The 14,282-nt window shown below is 36.4% G+C and overlaps 1 protein-coding gene across 39 annotated transcripts in view; it reads left to right on the top strand.

The window, feature by feature from the left end:
* The window catches only part of NRXN1 (neurexin 1), a gene marked incomplete at its 5' end in the record, with an annotated part of 1,123,860 nt that extends 1,115,745 nt beyond the window's left edge, over positions 1-8,115 (top strand). For all 39 annotated transcript variants that reach the window (XM_082672696.1, XM_082672716.1, XM_082672704.1 and 36 more), the window contains one exon: positions 7,704-8,115. In XM_082672696.1, the coding sequence (XP_082528822.1) occupies positions 7,704-8,011 (308 nt within the window). In that variant the 3' untranslated portion in view covers positions 8,012-8,115. The remainder of the gene's footprint in view (positions 1-7,703) is intronic.
* Between the last annotated feature and the right edge of the window lie 6,167 nt (positions 8,116-14,282).

Raw genomic sequence — 14,282 nt, 5'->3', positions numbered from 1 at the left:
CATTGCCTTTTCTGTTCCGTGTGGTACCATCTGAGGTAGCAGCTGTCCTAGTTGGTACTCCCTTTCCTCCAGGCACACTATGAATTTTTCTGTGTTTTGCACCCCTCCTCATGCAACGCCTAGATATCTGGTGAAGAAAATGATCCTCTCAATCCCACAGCGGTGACCCCTGCATTTCCCTTCACACACGTGACTTGGTGGCTTTGAAAGTAGCAGAGGAAAATGTTAGTCCTGGCAGCCAGGCAGGTAGTAAAGGCTTATTGATTTCCAAGTTCTATCTGAATCTCCTTTCTGAATCTCCAATGGATTGGGTAGGGGTTGAGATGTATCAGGCATGACCTCCTTCAAGCCATTTGTTTGACCTGCAGTAGCAAACATCAAAATGTGCAGGACATGGGTGGAGCTGACGAGCAGGGAAGGATTTGAAACATTCGGCATTCAGTCATTCATCACCTCTCAGAAAACCACAGTGTGAGTCGAAATGAATGCATATCATATAAATCACTGCCTACCTGCTTTCCTGCAACTGTGGTACTTAAATGTGCATTCTTATGAGTGATTACATCATAATTGTTTCTTTTGGCCTATGTTGTATTGAAACACAAAAATGAAAATAATAATCATTTTCTTTTTTGGTGATGGGGAAAATAATTGTGCTAATCTCAATTCACAAATACCACAGGAGCCTACAATTCCAATTTTCTTTTCACAGTATTAGTAAAATTGGGTACTGGAAAAGTCAAATCTTCCCTTATAAATCTGAAACCATTTTTAAGGCTAGCTTAGAATTATAATAACTTCCACATCTATTAAGACACAGTGCAGAACTATGGTCTGATGGGATCATTTTAGGCAATTCTTTTTCTTCATTGGGGTGGAGACAAATGTTAAATTGATTACTTTTAATCTATGATAAAACCAGAAAGACTGGTCAAAGACTTTTTTTTTTTTTTTTTTTTTTTGTGGTACGCGGGCCTCTCACTGTTGTGGCCTCTCCCGTTGCGGAGCACAGGCTCCGGATGCGCAGGCTCAGCGGCCATGGCTCACGGGCCCAGCCGCTCCGCGGCATGTGGGATCTTCCCGGACCGGGGCACGAAGCCGTGTCCCCTGCATCGGCAGGCGGACTCTCAACCACTGCGCCACCAGGGAAGCCCAAAGACTTTTAAGTGAGAAAAAAAATTCAGTAAATGCATCTTTCCAATAGTTTTTTAAAAGGATTATTGTAAGGCAGGTGGTCTAATAATTTTAGGATAGCAGAATGATATATGTTGAGCATAATGTTTTATGACCCTTTATCTACCCCTCTTGGTCTGAAATATATAGCTCAAGTTCCATTTTTTTTTTATCATTGGTATATTTTATTCTTTATTATTTCTTAATATTGGTAATCTCTTACACTTCTTTTTTTTTCTTAAAGCTTAAAGGCTGAATTTTCCTTGTTATCAGTATATAGTGAAACTCTTGCATCATTCTGATGTGACAGGGTCATGGCTGAGGATGTACCTATACACTAACAGTCTATATTGAAGAAATAAAACCAGCAATACAAATGTCCTGGAAACAACATTCTCACCCTGCAAAGCTAAGTTTGGAAACAACATAAATATAATAAGATTACAGTGAAAGAATAGCTCATGCAAGTATACAAAATAGTTTCATAAAAGTGACAATTTGAGCGATAAAAAGAACATCTGATGACATGGTTATTGCCTTGGTAAACTCGTCATCGGAAATACAAGGTCCCACCGCTCACCGAACCCTCATTTTATGTAACAGGAATTAGGATTTTAAGCATCGTTTCACGTGTAAAACATTATGTAAAAACATAAATCAAGAGCAGGTTTGCTTTTTAATAACAATATTTGGTTACTATGTTTCTAATCTCAGAATGGAAAGAAAGAATAACTAAAGGATGTCAGATGCTTTCCATTGCACAGTGAAACCTCTTTGGAAAAATTCATTAATATTCAAAAATTTACCTTTCAAAAATGCAGAGTTATTTTAGAACTTCAGTTGTGAATCATCTTGCTGAGTCAATGAGGGCTTTATTCTCCCATGTGCACAGACTGTGGTTATGACCAGACACAATCAAACAGTGGCAAACTGGTAACTATAGGCTCCAGTGCAAAGCTGAACGGCCTAATGTGCTCACCTTCCCTGCTTCATAATCAAAGTTTTCTGAAATTGGTAATAAAACATTTGATAAAGCATAGAATTTTATTCTTAAACAAATTTAGAAAGTTAAATTTTAAAATAAAGCAAACCAATGTAAAGCACCAAGGCTGTGTTCTAATGAAATAATCACATTGAGACCTGTTTTTTTTTTTTTTTTTTTGTGGTACGCGGGCCTCTCACTGTCGTGGCCTCTCCCGTTACGGAGCACAGGCTCCGGACGTGAAGGCTCAGCGGCCATGGCTCACAGGCCCAGCCGCTCCGTGGCATGTGGGATCTTCCCGGACCGGGGCACGAACCCGTGTCCCCTACATCGGCAGGCAGACTCTCAACCACTGCGCCACCAGGGAAGCCCGCCATAGGGACAGTTTTAAAGTGTGATGTGAAATCAGGAACTTGGCAATAAGTTTTGTCCCTCATTGAACACCCGGCTGAGTAATGTACCAACTCGAAGAGGCAGAGTCCTGACCCCCGCTGGCCTGGCCTTCCTTTACTGAGTGGGGAGGGACACACCAACTGTGCTCTCCGAGGGCCACCTAGAGGGATACCAAGAGCTGGGGGAGGGATGCAGAGAAGAGGTAGGGAGGGGGAAGAAGTAGGAGAAAGAATAGGCAGGAGCATGGAGTGGGTGACCAAGGGCCAAAGGAGCTGGTAAGAAGTAAGACTTGGCACGTGGTCCTCTCCACTCTGTTGTATAGCCAGTTGTGTCTCTTAAACATGTTTGTTCTATGGTATTTCTTAACTGGATCTATATTAGTTCCTTTTTGGGGAAATCATGTTCTTTCACAGATACAGTGCCAAGGACTATCAAAAATAAAGAAGGAACATACATCAGGACGATTTCTTTTTCTGTGGTGGTAGTTTTAAAATAACTATTCAGCAAGTTTAAGGATAAGTTAAAATTTTAAATATTTCACTTTTTAACTTTTTTGTGCAGAGCAACAAATGGGTTTATTATTCTTTTTATGTGACAAGGCCCTGGAATCTGTCTTTTACCCTTACTGTGCATTCTTTACAATGAATTATTACCTGATATGAGTAAACTGGTTTAGGGTATCATGTGGAAATATGTTAATAACTGTCCTAGTACCTGAGAGACTGTTCCTTTCTAAGTAATCAGAGAAATAATTTGACAGTGGCAAACAAGAAAATTCGTAGAGCTAGCTTATAATATTCTTGATAAATCTGGGCCAAAGCAGGCCATATGGAAAATTAGAGACCATCAGATCTTGCCAGATATTTGAGAGAGAGAGAGAGAGAATTAAAATAAATTTTTATCTGTCCTTAAGATAACACTATCTGTACACAAGTCCCAGAAATATTTCCATAGCCATTTGGCTGAGAAGTGCCTTATATGAAAGAGGTTATAACCCTTGTGACAGCCTTTTGTCCTCACCACTATTATCAGTAGCTTTCGAGTCATTTAGGCAAAAATCGAAGGCCTTCATATTGCCATTAAGGTGTGCACATGCACTCTCCCCACATGTAGTAGACCTACCACTACCATCCTTTCTCTCTGAGGGGTATGTGATGACTGGCATCCTTCAGTAAAATGAAGATAGAATTACATGGGAAATTTTTGATTAAGTAAAATAATCTATTATTACAGTGTTCACATAAACTGTGTAATCCATGATGATATTTTTTATTTTATGAATCATTAAAATAGAGTATATAGGCCTAAACCCTTAGGATATTTCATCTACTCTACTTTTTTTCTTTTCTTTTTGCTAGCCAGCTAGCCTGAAGTGAAAGTATGGGTGGAGCTGAATACTTGCCCATTTCCAGTTACACCGATAACATGTAAATGCCTTGTCTTATTCTTTGCCCATCATCAGTCGGTCCTATTGAAGCTTTCCATTGATCTGGGCTCCTTGTACCTCTGAGCCCCATGTGATGAATAGGCTACATTAGCTTAGTTTTATTTACAAATCACTTAACTTTTGACTATTCAGAGACTTACTGCTAATTTATACCTGTTCCATTCTTTCAGCACCTCTCTTATATTCTTTTTTACCTGTTTTTTTAAGTATTCTCATCACTGCTACAACAAAGAAATGGAGACAGAGTGAAAGTAACATTTAGTTAATTTGTTTTTTAGCACTGCTGAGAAAAAAACACTTGTAGATTTTTAAAAATTATTTAGAAGGCCTTGATTTAGTTTACTAGGAAGTGTAAAGAGAATGCAAAATACTCAAATCCATGAGATATAAGAATTGCTTATGGAGGTTTCTGATTAAATTCCTTTCTTCATATTGTCATGAATGGTGAAGAGATGACTGTATTTTTTAATAAAAAATATTAACCAAATTATATAAGAGGGCATTTAGCCTTTTTAGCCATTTATGCTATTATCTACATTTAAATTAATATGAAATTCCTCAGAGATTTTTCAGTGATCATCAAAATAAACCATTAATGACAATCAATATGGGAACCACATTTATAATTCATGAAAATAATTACATTTCTCTAGCCTTTTATTGCACATCTGGGAGAGATGTCCCATTAACCCTTAAGTGTATAAATACTTCTGATCTTAGCACAGAAGTTAAGAAAATTATCACTTAGCTCTCAGATTGGAAGCATAAACAGAAAAAAAAATTGTTAAATAATCAGTTAGGTATGGAAGCAACCGCATATTCCAAACAGACCTAAAATAATATCTGTGGTGGTTATTAATTTTTAATGTGAATTAGGGGAAAAAAGGGATAAAATGTTTCATCATTGGGTTTGTGGAGGGGTTTTTTGGTAGGCTAGTTTTATGATATTTAGAATCTTTGTTTATATATGGGTTACAGAGCTGTTTCAGGCCTGCATGCGAAGCAACCTTTTGGCTGGAGTCGCAAAAAAGACAAGTATTTTCCTTAAACAGGAGGCATTTCTCAAATGGCTCTATGGCAAAATGGAAGTGTTTGAGGCTTTGCTTTGGTCTTTGTAATCTCATTCTGGTTTTACCACCAGTTTGGCTTTGGTGCACTCCTTCTACAGTTGTGAAAACATATCAGAACTATCTGAGCTGATAAAAATAAAATTAAAATTCTTTGGTAAGATGGTCCATTTACAATACCAATTCCTAAATGGAAAAAAGAGGCCATATATATTCTTAATTTAGAAAATGTAAACCCTGCATTGCATTAAAACTCTCAAGTCTGACTATCATGAGCTATACGATTAGGATTTTTTCTCCATTCTCCCTGTTCTTTTCTGACAGACAAAGTGAGGTGATTATGAAAATGTGTTTAAAATGAAAGCATTCCATCGGGTGTGGGGAAATGATTTAGGTAATATTTAAATAAAACCCCTTTTCCAGCTCTTGAGAGACCATGGTAAAAGAACGTTCCACAAAATGAGCAAGTACAAAGTTGTCATTTAGTGAAAGTTAGCAGCTGAGCTAATTGGCAGACTTCGGCAAAGGTGACTGCATTTGAGAGAGAAAGTGCTGCTTTTGGTTTGTCACATAGTGACAGAGTTCCTGCAGCAGGTTCTGTTCTTCTTGAGAGGAAATTAATTTCCTGTAATCAAATGCTGTGGATTATAGTCTTTGTCTCCTTCTGCCTCAGCCACAGAAGCAACTCCAAGGCTTTTTTATTCAACAGCGTTACATGAGCTTTTGTAAAACAAGCAGGGATACATTCAGCATATGAGGGTTTTACCTGCTACGTTTTGTAGCTCCAGAACAAATGGCTGCTTTGAGACTGAGAGCTATTCCTTTGTAAGTGACTATATTCATAAGGCTTTATTTGGGGAATGAAAGTGACGGCAAGAAACCCACATTTAGGCAGATGAAATCTTGGTGATGTTTGAAAATCGAATTACAAAGCAGCATAGTGCTATATGGTAGGAAAATGATTCCCAGTAACTAATAGGAACTTTTGTAGAAATATAAAAAAAAAGGGACTTCCCTGGTGGTCCAGTGGTTAAGACTGTGCACTCCCAATGCAGGGGGCACGTGTTCAACCCCTGCTCAGGGAACTAAGATCCCACGTGCCGCATAGCACGACCAAAAAGGAAAAAGGCCTCTTGCTTAGCCATCCGGATCACCATTGAAGAGTTTAAGGGTTAGTGGGTATAAAAAAGAAATCCCCCTCCCTATCGGGGAGGGGTGGAATATATATATATATATATATATATATATATATATATAAAATTACTAGTGATAGTGAAATAAAAGTACCATTTTAGCTTTCTTGAACTGTTCAGTTTCTGGTGTGTGTATATATACACACACACACCTTCCACATATACACACTATTTATGCAATCTTGAGATTATTTAAGTTCATTATGCATAATTTACAAAGAACAACATTTTGAAAGTTATAGCATTTTTAATTCATTACATCTGAAAAGTTATCTTTTTTCTGTAAGACAAGGGAGAGGATGGAGATTCAGACAAAGAGAGAAAACACAATCAATCCTTAGAGAAAAATGACCTGTGATCAGAGATGGGATAGAATCTTATCTCTCTACAGCTCCTTTTCTTTTTAATTCTTTTAAATAATAATAAATTTATTACGTAGAGGAAGAGAGCCGCTCCCCCCTCCTGCTATCTATAAACTAAATCCCAGGACTTTTCTCCCCATCTGTGGTCAGTTTCAGTGCCCGACTAGGCCTTGGAGAAAATAGTAATGCCCCCTGTGATCCATTTCTTGTACCCAAGGAAGAACTTTATACTTTGGAAAGATTGAATGAGGGTTTGTCAGTTAAATAAAAGTGGGGCAGCCAGTCCTTTATTTATGATCATCTACTAGGTACTGAATTTTGACTCAAAACCAGTCTAGATGGTCTTTAAAGTATTTTAAAATATTTTCTTACTTTCTCCTCTCAAATTTAGTTTCAGTGATCACTCAACCACTGCCAGTGAATGAATAACATACACACATACTGATATGAACAAATAAACCTCCAACCGAAAAGAAAAGTAGTTGTTTTCGTTTGTAAAATTGTGACTAAAATAACACTTTTAAAAGTAGGCAATTAGACTATTAAAAGTGCCCGGGTTATCTTTTTGTTCAACACTGTATTCATTGCAATAGGAGGCACTACAATTTCTGAAGTAATCCTAAATGTAGCTATCTTGTTTCAGTCTAGAGTGAACCGTAAGCGTTTTGTATCAATATCAATTCGATTCTTAAAATGATAAACTCTAATATTATCGGGTAGAGTCATTATGATGTTATGATTTTGTTCTCCATGTTGGGTTTATTGTTTTTCACCTAACACATCAACATGGCCCTTTAGAACTACATGGAGCTTATTTGGAGCTACACTTCCAAGAACCTGTTAACAAAATCGATCTGTGAAAAAGAAAAGATGGCAACAGATCTCTGTCGCAGTGCTTTGATTCACAGTCCCTCGTTTTTAGTGACCAAGAGGAATAGGAATTGCTCCATTTAGCAACAGTATCCTTTTTCTAGAGCAGTCGATGCTATTCCATTAGGCCTGGAAATAGACGGTAAATGTAGCTCTCTGGCATTCAGGAAACTCCATAATCACTTGGTGTTTTTTTTCCCACCCTCTTTCCTACAGCCAACCCAACCCGGGCAGGCGGGAGAGAGCCATACCCAGGCTCAGCAGAAGTGATTCGGGAGTCCAGCAGCACCACGGGCATGGTTGTGGGGATCGTAGCCGCTGCCGCCCTGTGCATCCTCATCCTCCTCTACGCCATGTACAAATACAGAAACCGGGATGAAGGCTCATACCACGTGGATGAGAGTCGAAACTACATCAGTAACTCAGCACAGTCCAATGGGGCTGTAGTAAAGGAGAAACAACCCAGCAGTGCGAAAAGCGCCAACAAAAACAAGAAAAACAAGGATAAAGAGTATTACGTCTGATCCCAAGATCTGAAAAGGACCCTTGTATAGAAATAGTCTTCATTTTATCTGAGACATAATATAAACTTATTTACTTTCCTTTTTATGAAGCACATAAAAAAGAAGACAGGGAATGCAATCAGGAAGGAAAGACTGTTTTTAAAAAATAAAAACAAAGTATCTCATGCTCTTGTTTCTCCAAAAAAGAAAAAAAAAAAAGCAGAGGTCAATAAATTCCCTAACATCCACAGTGTTTTAATTTACTCTGCCTGTCTTTATGTTGCTGGAACATTTCTAAAAGACAGTGGTGATCGCACGCATTCATAAAGCAAAGGAGTATTACAACATCGGGAGGCACAACACAAAAACAACACAAAACACAACACAGAAAAAGAAGCTACCTGTGATCCCGGATTTAGCCAAAGTGCTAGCACTTTCCCGAGAAGTCAATTAGTCTGATTGCCAGAGAAGACTGTCATTTTGAGTGACTCGACCTGCAAACCTTTTCAGAGTTCGTCACCTGGCACAACTGGAGCAGTGGCTGGAACTTGCACTTGAAACAAAGTGCTGGCTTTTTTGAAGACTTGTGTAGGAACACATTCAAAAAGCCCCCTTCTGGTTGTGAGGGCAAAAAAACAAAGTATGGAGGCCTTATTTTCAACAATGTGAAAGATAAGGCACATTTTCACACTAAAATTTCAAAACAGAAAGAAAAAAACAAGAGGGTATAGATGCAATCATTGGGAAATTTTCATGCACGCTTAATATGTTATTACATGTGTTTATATAAAATCCATCTCTGTGTGCTTTCTGGACTGTGATAAGTGACGTTTTATAGCCTGTTGTATAGAAAATGCAAAATATATCTCTGCTCTTCAGCCATTTTTGGTAAATTCAATGTTATAAGTGTTGCTAACTATAGGGAGTTTTATGACATCAGATCAACAATTATTTCAGGGTTTTCTTTTTTTGCCACCATTATAAATTGCCACAATTACTTACTTTTTTTAAAAAAATTTACAATGTAGTGTTTATTCTAAGGAAGATATGTATGAATGTATATAAAAAGACTCAGCTACTTTTTTTTCCTTACATGTACAGCCTTCATTCTGTTGCAGTTAAGTTTTAGTATTTGTATGAAAGGTGTGATTTAGAAGGTCAACTATATACATATAATCTTCTCTGCTCCCCCAAATACTCACATTTCCCACATACATTCCTCATTCACGATCACAAATCTGCGCACGCACACACACCCACACACACGCACACACACGCACACACAAATCCAGAGGAATCCATCAGATAGGATGGAAGACCCAGACGTACATGTAATAGCAAATATTTACTGACAAGTTGAAAAGCAGAAAGGAAGATCATTGTGCCAACATATTGATGACAAATGGGGTGATTTGCTTCATTGAGATCATGCTCCCAGGAAACCTCCAGATTTTAGTCCCTAATGAAATGGAACCTTTCCTTATCAAACAGACCATCGATGGTATATTGCTGCATGAATATGAACCATTAGGTTGGCAGGTATGGAAGCAAAATTGGTTGATCTACACCTTAACCCTGGCTGCTGCAAATGAAAACCTTTTGTCCAATAAAATTATATATATATATATATATATATATATATATATATATATATAGTCTCTGAACCTGACGTGCATGATAAACATTTTTGGAAAGTAAACACTTTCTCAACTAAGAAAGTATTTTCAGTAATTTTTGATTCTGTACTACTACCCATTTAAGAAAATCATTATTTGTTGATTATAGACTATAATTTAACTTTTCTGGTTTTACATATATATCATTAAATATAGTTTTAGTTTAACACACATTAAGTAGTAGAAATGTATAGATTATTCACTTGTTTTTGCATATTGTTTCAATGATGTTCATAGCAATAAATTATTAGTATGAGAAGGAAATGCAATATTAGATTGGAAGGTGATGCCTCAGTAAAAATTGGTCGCATTACTTTAACATCTCCTAAAAGAATGATATTAGATATCATGGAAGAGAAGAATACTTTTACAATTAGCTTTAATCAGAAAAGGCAAAAAATGCAAAACATCTTCTGTGATACTTCAGTTGATGAAAAAAGCCAAGACGTGGCCTGGATTTCAGACATACAGCACCTTAGATATATGTATAATTCATAGCAAATCACCACCATCTATGGTTGCCAAGTAATTGCTGTATATGAAATGTCTTAAAGGGTTTTCATGACCCAGAAAGTAGAGGTATAAAACTAAAATTTATTATCCATTACTTGTGTTTCAGATTTTCTTCTTTTTTAATTTGCCAGGTTAAAGGATTCATAAGTAGTTGTTGTTTTCCTCTCATCCAGCCTTACTCAGGGAGAGCCAGTGAAATAGAAGGTAAATATAAAACCACTCATTTACATCTTGAGGTTTAAAAAAAAAATGGTTGCTTTTCCATTTGATCTACTGAACTTGAACTAGTTTCCATCTGGGAAGATTCTAAATTGTGATAGAAAATAACTTAAATAATGGTATTTTTAAGCAGTATATCTCTGAAGCATGTTGTTTGGAACTGATTTCAGTGTTTCTTTCCAGCATAAATTTTAAACTTTCGTGCAATATTGTCGGTAAAAATATTTCTAATGTTATTGGCCTACACAAAATCTAGCATTTTTTTTTTTTCTTTTTTTCTTCTTTCTTTCTTTGTAAATGTGGAAAGAAAAGAGAGGAACACGAGCTAGGGAGAGAAAAGATATGAATAAAATCCCAAGTATCTTCATACCAAATGTATCAGGGTTCCATGCATAGTTGGCAGTTAATAGAGGATTTAACACTACCTGGCATAAATTTGATTACATCTCTAGACTGTAACTTTTCTGATTGAATATGCTTCTTTTTTATCCATGTAATGTGTTGCCTTTAAAAAAAAAAATACTACAATAATGTGTGAGGTGGTCAATCCCTAAGATATCAAAGAAAGGCCACATGACCCTACCCTTCTAGTGCTTTGTGTGATTGGGTACCTAAGGGTTTTGTTTTGTTTTGTTTTTCTGTTGCAAGGCCAACTTATCCATTATTGGAAATGCTAAGCAAGTGGAATTTACTGTTTTGTTAATAAAATATTTCTTAATACAACTGTGGATTTATTGATTTTTTAAAAGTAATTGCAACACCCTTTGGGGACAAAGTGGCACCATAAGGAAGACTGCATTTGAAAGGAAAACCCATCCTTAGACAAGCAGAGGAAGAATACCAACTCTGTTTTCTGGATTTTAGTATTCATTAAGCACCTCTACATTGATACACTTAAAGATACAGCCACTAAATGTACTTTTGTTTACATCTGTTCATCTTACTATGTGTGAAACCACGAACTCATACATGAACATGCTGATTTCATAAATATGGTTTTCTCTATAAAAAGCAATGTAATTCAGGTTAAGTAAATTTGTGATTAAATTTACCTAGTTGTGATTTCTCATTTCTAGGCTCCTATAGCTTCTACTCATTGTTTCTAATTCTCTTTGTGCAAAACAGAATGTACCCCATATTCCACATGGCAACCATTCCAATATTGTTATCCCCCTTCCATATTTGCCTGGGTTTTCTCTTCTTCAGTCTTAACTTTCTGGTTTCCCTTGGTCATTACTTAAGTTATATGGATGCTAAAGTTCTCATAATCTTAATACCCTTCTTTTGAACCTCTGTTCTTCTCAAAATGTGATACAAAAATGATCATAGTGTTTTTAAGACCAAATTATAATGGTTTATCACCTTCCTTGATTTGAAGTTTATTCTCTATAATACTAACACTTAAGGTTTCATTTTTTAAAGAAAAATCTTGTAATACTTATATCAATTATAATGAATTTGCGATCAACTACCATCATCAGATTTCTTTCCATGACAAGTTTCCTTTAACTTGTACTTATGAAATTGGTTATTTGATTTAAATGCAGGACTCTGTATCTATCCATGAGAAATTCATTGTATTGTATTGATTGTATTCAGTTCAGTTGTAGTAAATACTAGCCAGCTGAGATAAATTGTTACCTTGCATCTCTCATATGGTCTTCTGACACGAAATCATTGGCAAATTTTAGACACATTTAGGGAAAATATGTTCACTAGGAAAGATATTAGGCATGCCTCAAGAGACCGCCTTCTAAACAATGCTTCTTAACTGGGTGGGGCGTGGGTGTGGGGAAGATGAGGTACGGTCTGGACAGTGTTGATTGACATGATGGTGGGAAATGCTACAAGTGTGTACAGGGTTGAGATTGGGGTGCTGCTAAACAACTTATAGTGGGCAGGAAAGCCTCCCCCAAACAAACAATTATCTTGTCCAAAATGTTAACATTGCCAAAGTTGAATATCAACTAGTTAGGATAATACCTATCAACGTGCCAATCATCTTTAAGTGGAGATTAACTCAGTGTATCTTGTCTATTGGAAGATCATGAGAAACTAAGTCTTCTTGCAACCAGGATACAGAGTAATTTCCTCCTAATGTGTTGGTCAATCTATTGAGAAAGGGAATTAGTGTAATGCCTAATGCTGTTTATTAATGATTACACCTTCTTTTAAAAATTAGCCACAAACATCTGTTTTTTACAATCGTTCCGATTTTAATTTCAAGCTCATCACTGTAGAATTTAAAACATCCTTTGAGTATTACTTTTAAAATTAGGGCAAAACTTGACTCCTCCATTCTTCTAGCATCACTTCTTGTTGTCTAAAAATGTCAAAATAACTAGTATAATTTCTGTGATCACATTAAAATTCTCTGGACTGTATTTGGCCTTGATGTGGACAAACTTTTGAAGATGGGAGCTATAAATCATTCACTCCACCTACCTCAGGCATCAGTTCTCACTGGTACCCTATTCGTTGGACTCTGATTTTAGTATACTGAAGTACGTATTGTTACTCATTATTAAGTCCTACACAGCTGATTTTTATCCAGTACTGGGCAAAGTCACCTTTGAGTGCCAAACGTAGAAGTTGCCTGTGTTTAAGGACCATGTTGTCATGAAAACCCATATCTTTATTTTTCTCTGAACATGTAATAAGTATGTAAGAATTAAGACTAAGTGCAAATCAGATTTCTAATGTCCATCTCATGTTCATTCCAGGATTATGCTTGTTGAGCAAACAGAACTAAATCATTCACATTATTTACATTTTTATTTCTTGTTATGTTTAAACAAATAGCACCTATAGCTGAAATTCTGTTTATAGGAAATGTCCTCATCCTACACATATTACTAACATGGTGCAAATGACTAGCAATGGCCTTTGTAGTAGTCGACAAGGACTGCATTACAAACCCAAGAATAAACACACAAACACACACAAATTTGATATTTTGTCATTATGAAAATGTGGAATGATTCGCCTACCCTGACTTTTAAAACACTTTTATAACAAGATAAATGGTAGCCTATGCAAAAATATTAGTGAAAAAATTCAGTAAGGAACAGAGAGTAAAATACATTCTTGCCCTAGACCCCCTCAAGGGTGCATGTGATTCCAGCGAATGTGAAGAGGGCAATACCAATAACTAATATGACTTTTCGGTCTCTTGGTGATTATTAGCTGTTGGAGAAACTCTTGCTCAAACTAACCAATGAATAAATAGCCCAGGACCATTTTAGTTGGTTCTAATTTGGCACAAATTGTAAAAACGATTCCCCCAAATATGGTTGGAATCACACAGTTCAGACTGGCAACGGCATTACAATAATGAGGTTCTAGAGGATGTGGATGGGATTGCCTGCTGCATTGAAAATAAATAGAAATAATAGTATCAATAAAGCCAAATGTTGGTTTTGGAAAGGATTCATCAAGTAGAACTTACGGAATGGTCAAGGTAAAAGAAAAATTTTAAAAATATTAGGAATTTTTATTAAATGAGGCAGAATTATAAATACTACAGAGATAAAAAGACGTTATGAGGATATTAGTAGCTTTGTCCATTTCACCTAAGTTTTAAAATTTACTAATAAGCAGAGTTGTGATAATTTAAACTGAGGACAATTGTAGCCATCTACGTAAAGGTAATAAACAGACAATTGGATGAATATGTTTGAACTCAAGATTATCTGAGCTAGAAATTGAAATCTAAGCTATTGCTACACCTGGGGTGTCTAAAGCCATATAAGTGGGTGCCATTACCCAAGATGCAAAGAAAAGCAAAGGGACTTCATAGGAATAAGATCTACAGACCTCAAGTATTTATAGGTTATGGGTGAGAAACTTGCCATGCAGGTATGAGGAATGCCAGGAGAACACAG

This window comes from Grampus griseus (genome assembly GCF_964374135.1).
Source record: "Grampus griseus genome assembly, chromosome: 15".
Classification (NCBI taxonomy): Eukaryota; Metazoa; Chordata; class Mammalia; order Artiodactyla; family Delphinidae; genus Grampus; species Grampus griseus.
The sequence above is the reverse complement of the archived record's forward strand: the minus strand, read 5'-3'. Positions and strand labels throughout refer to the sequence as shown.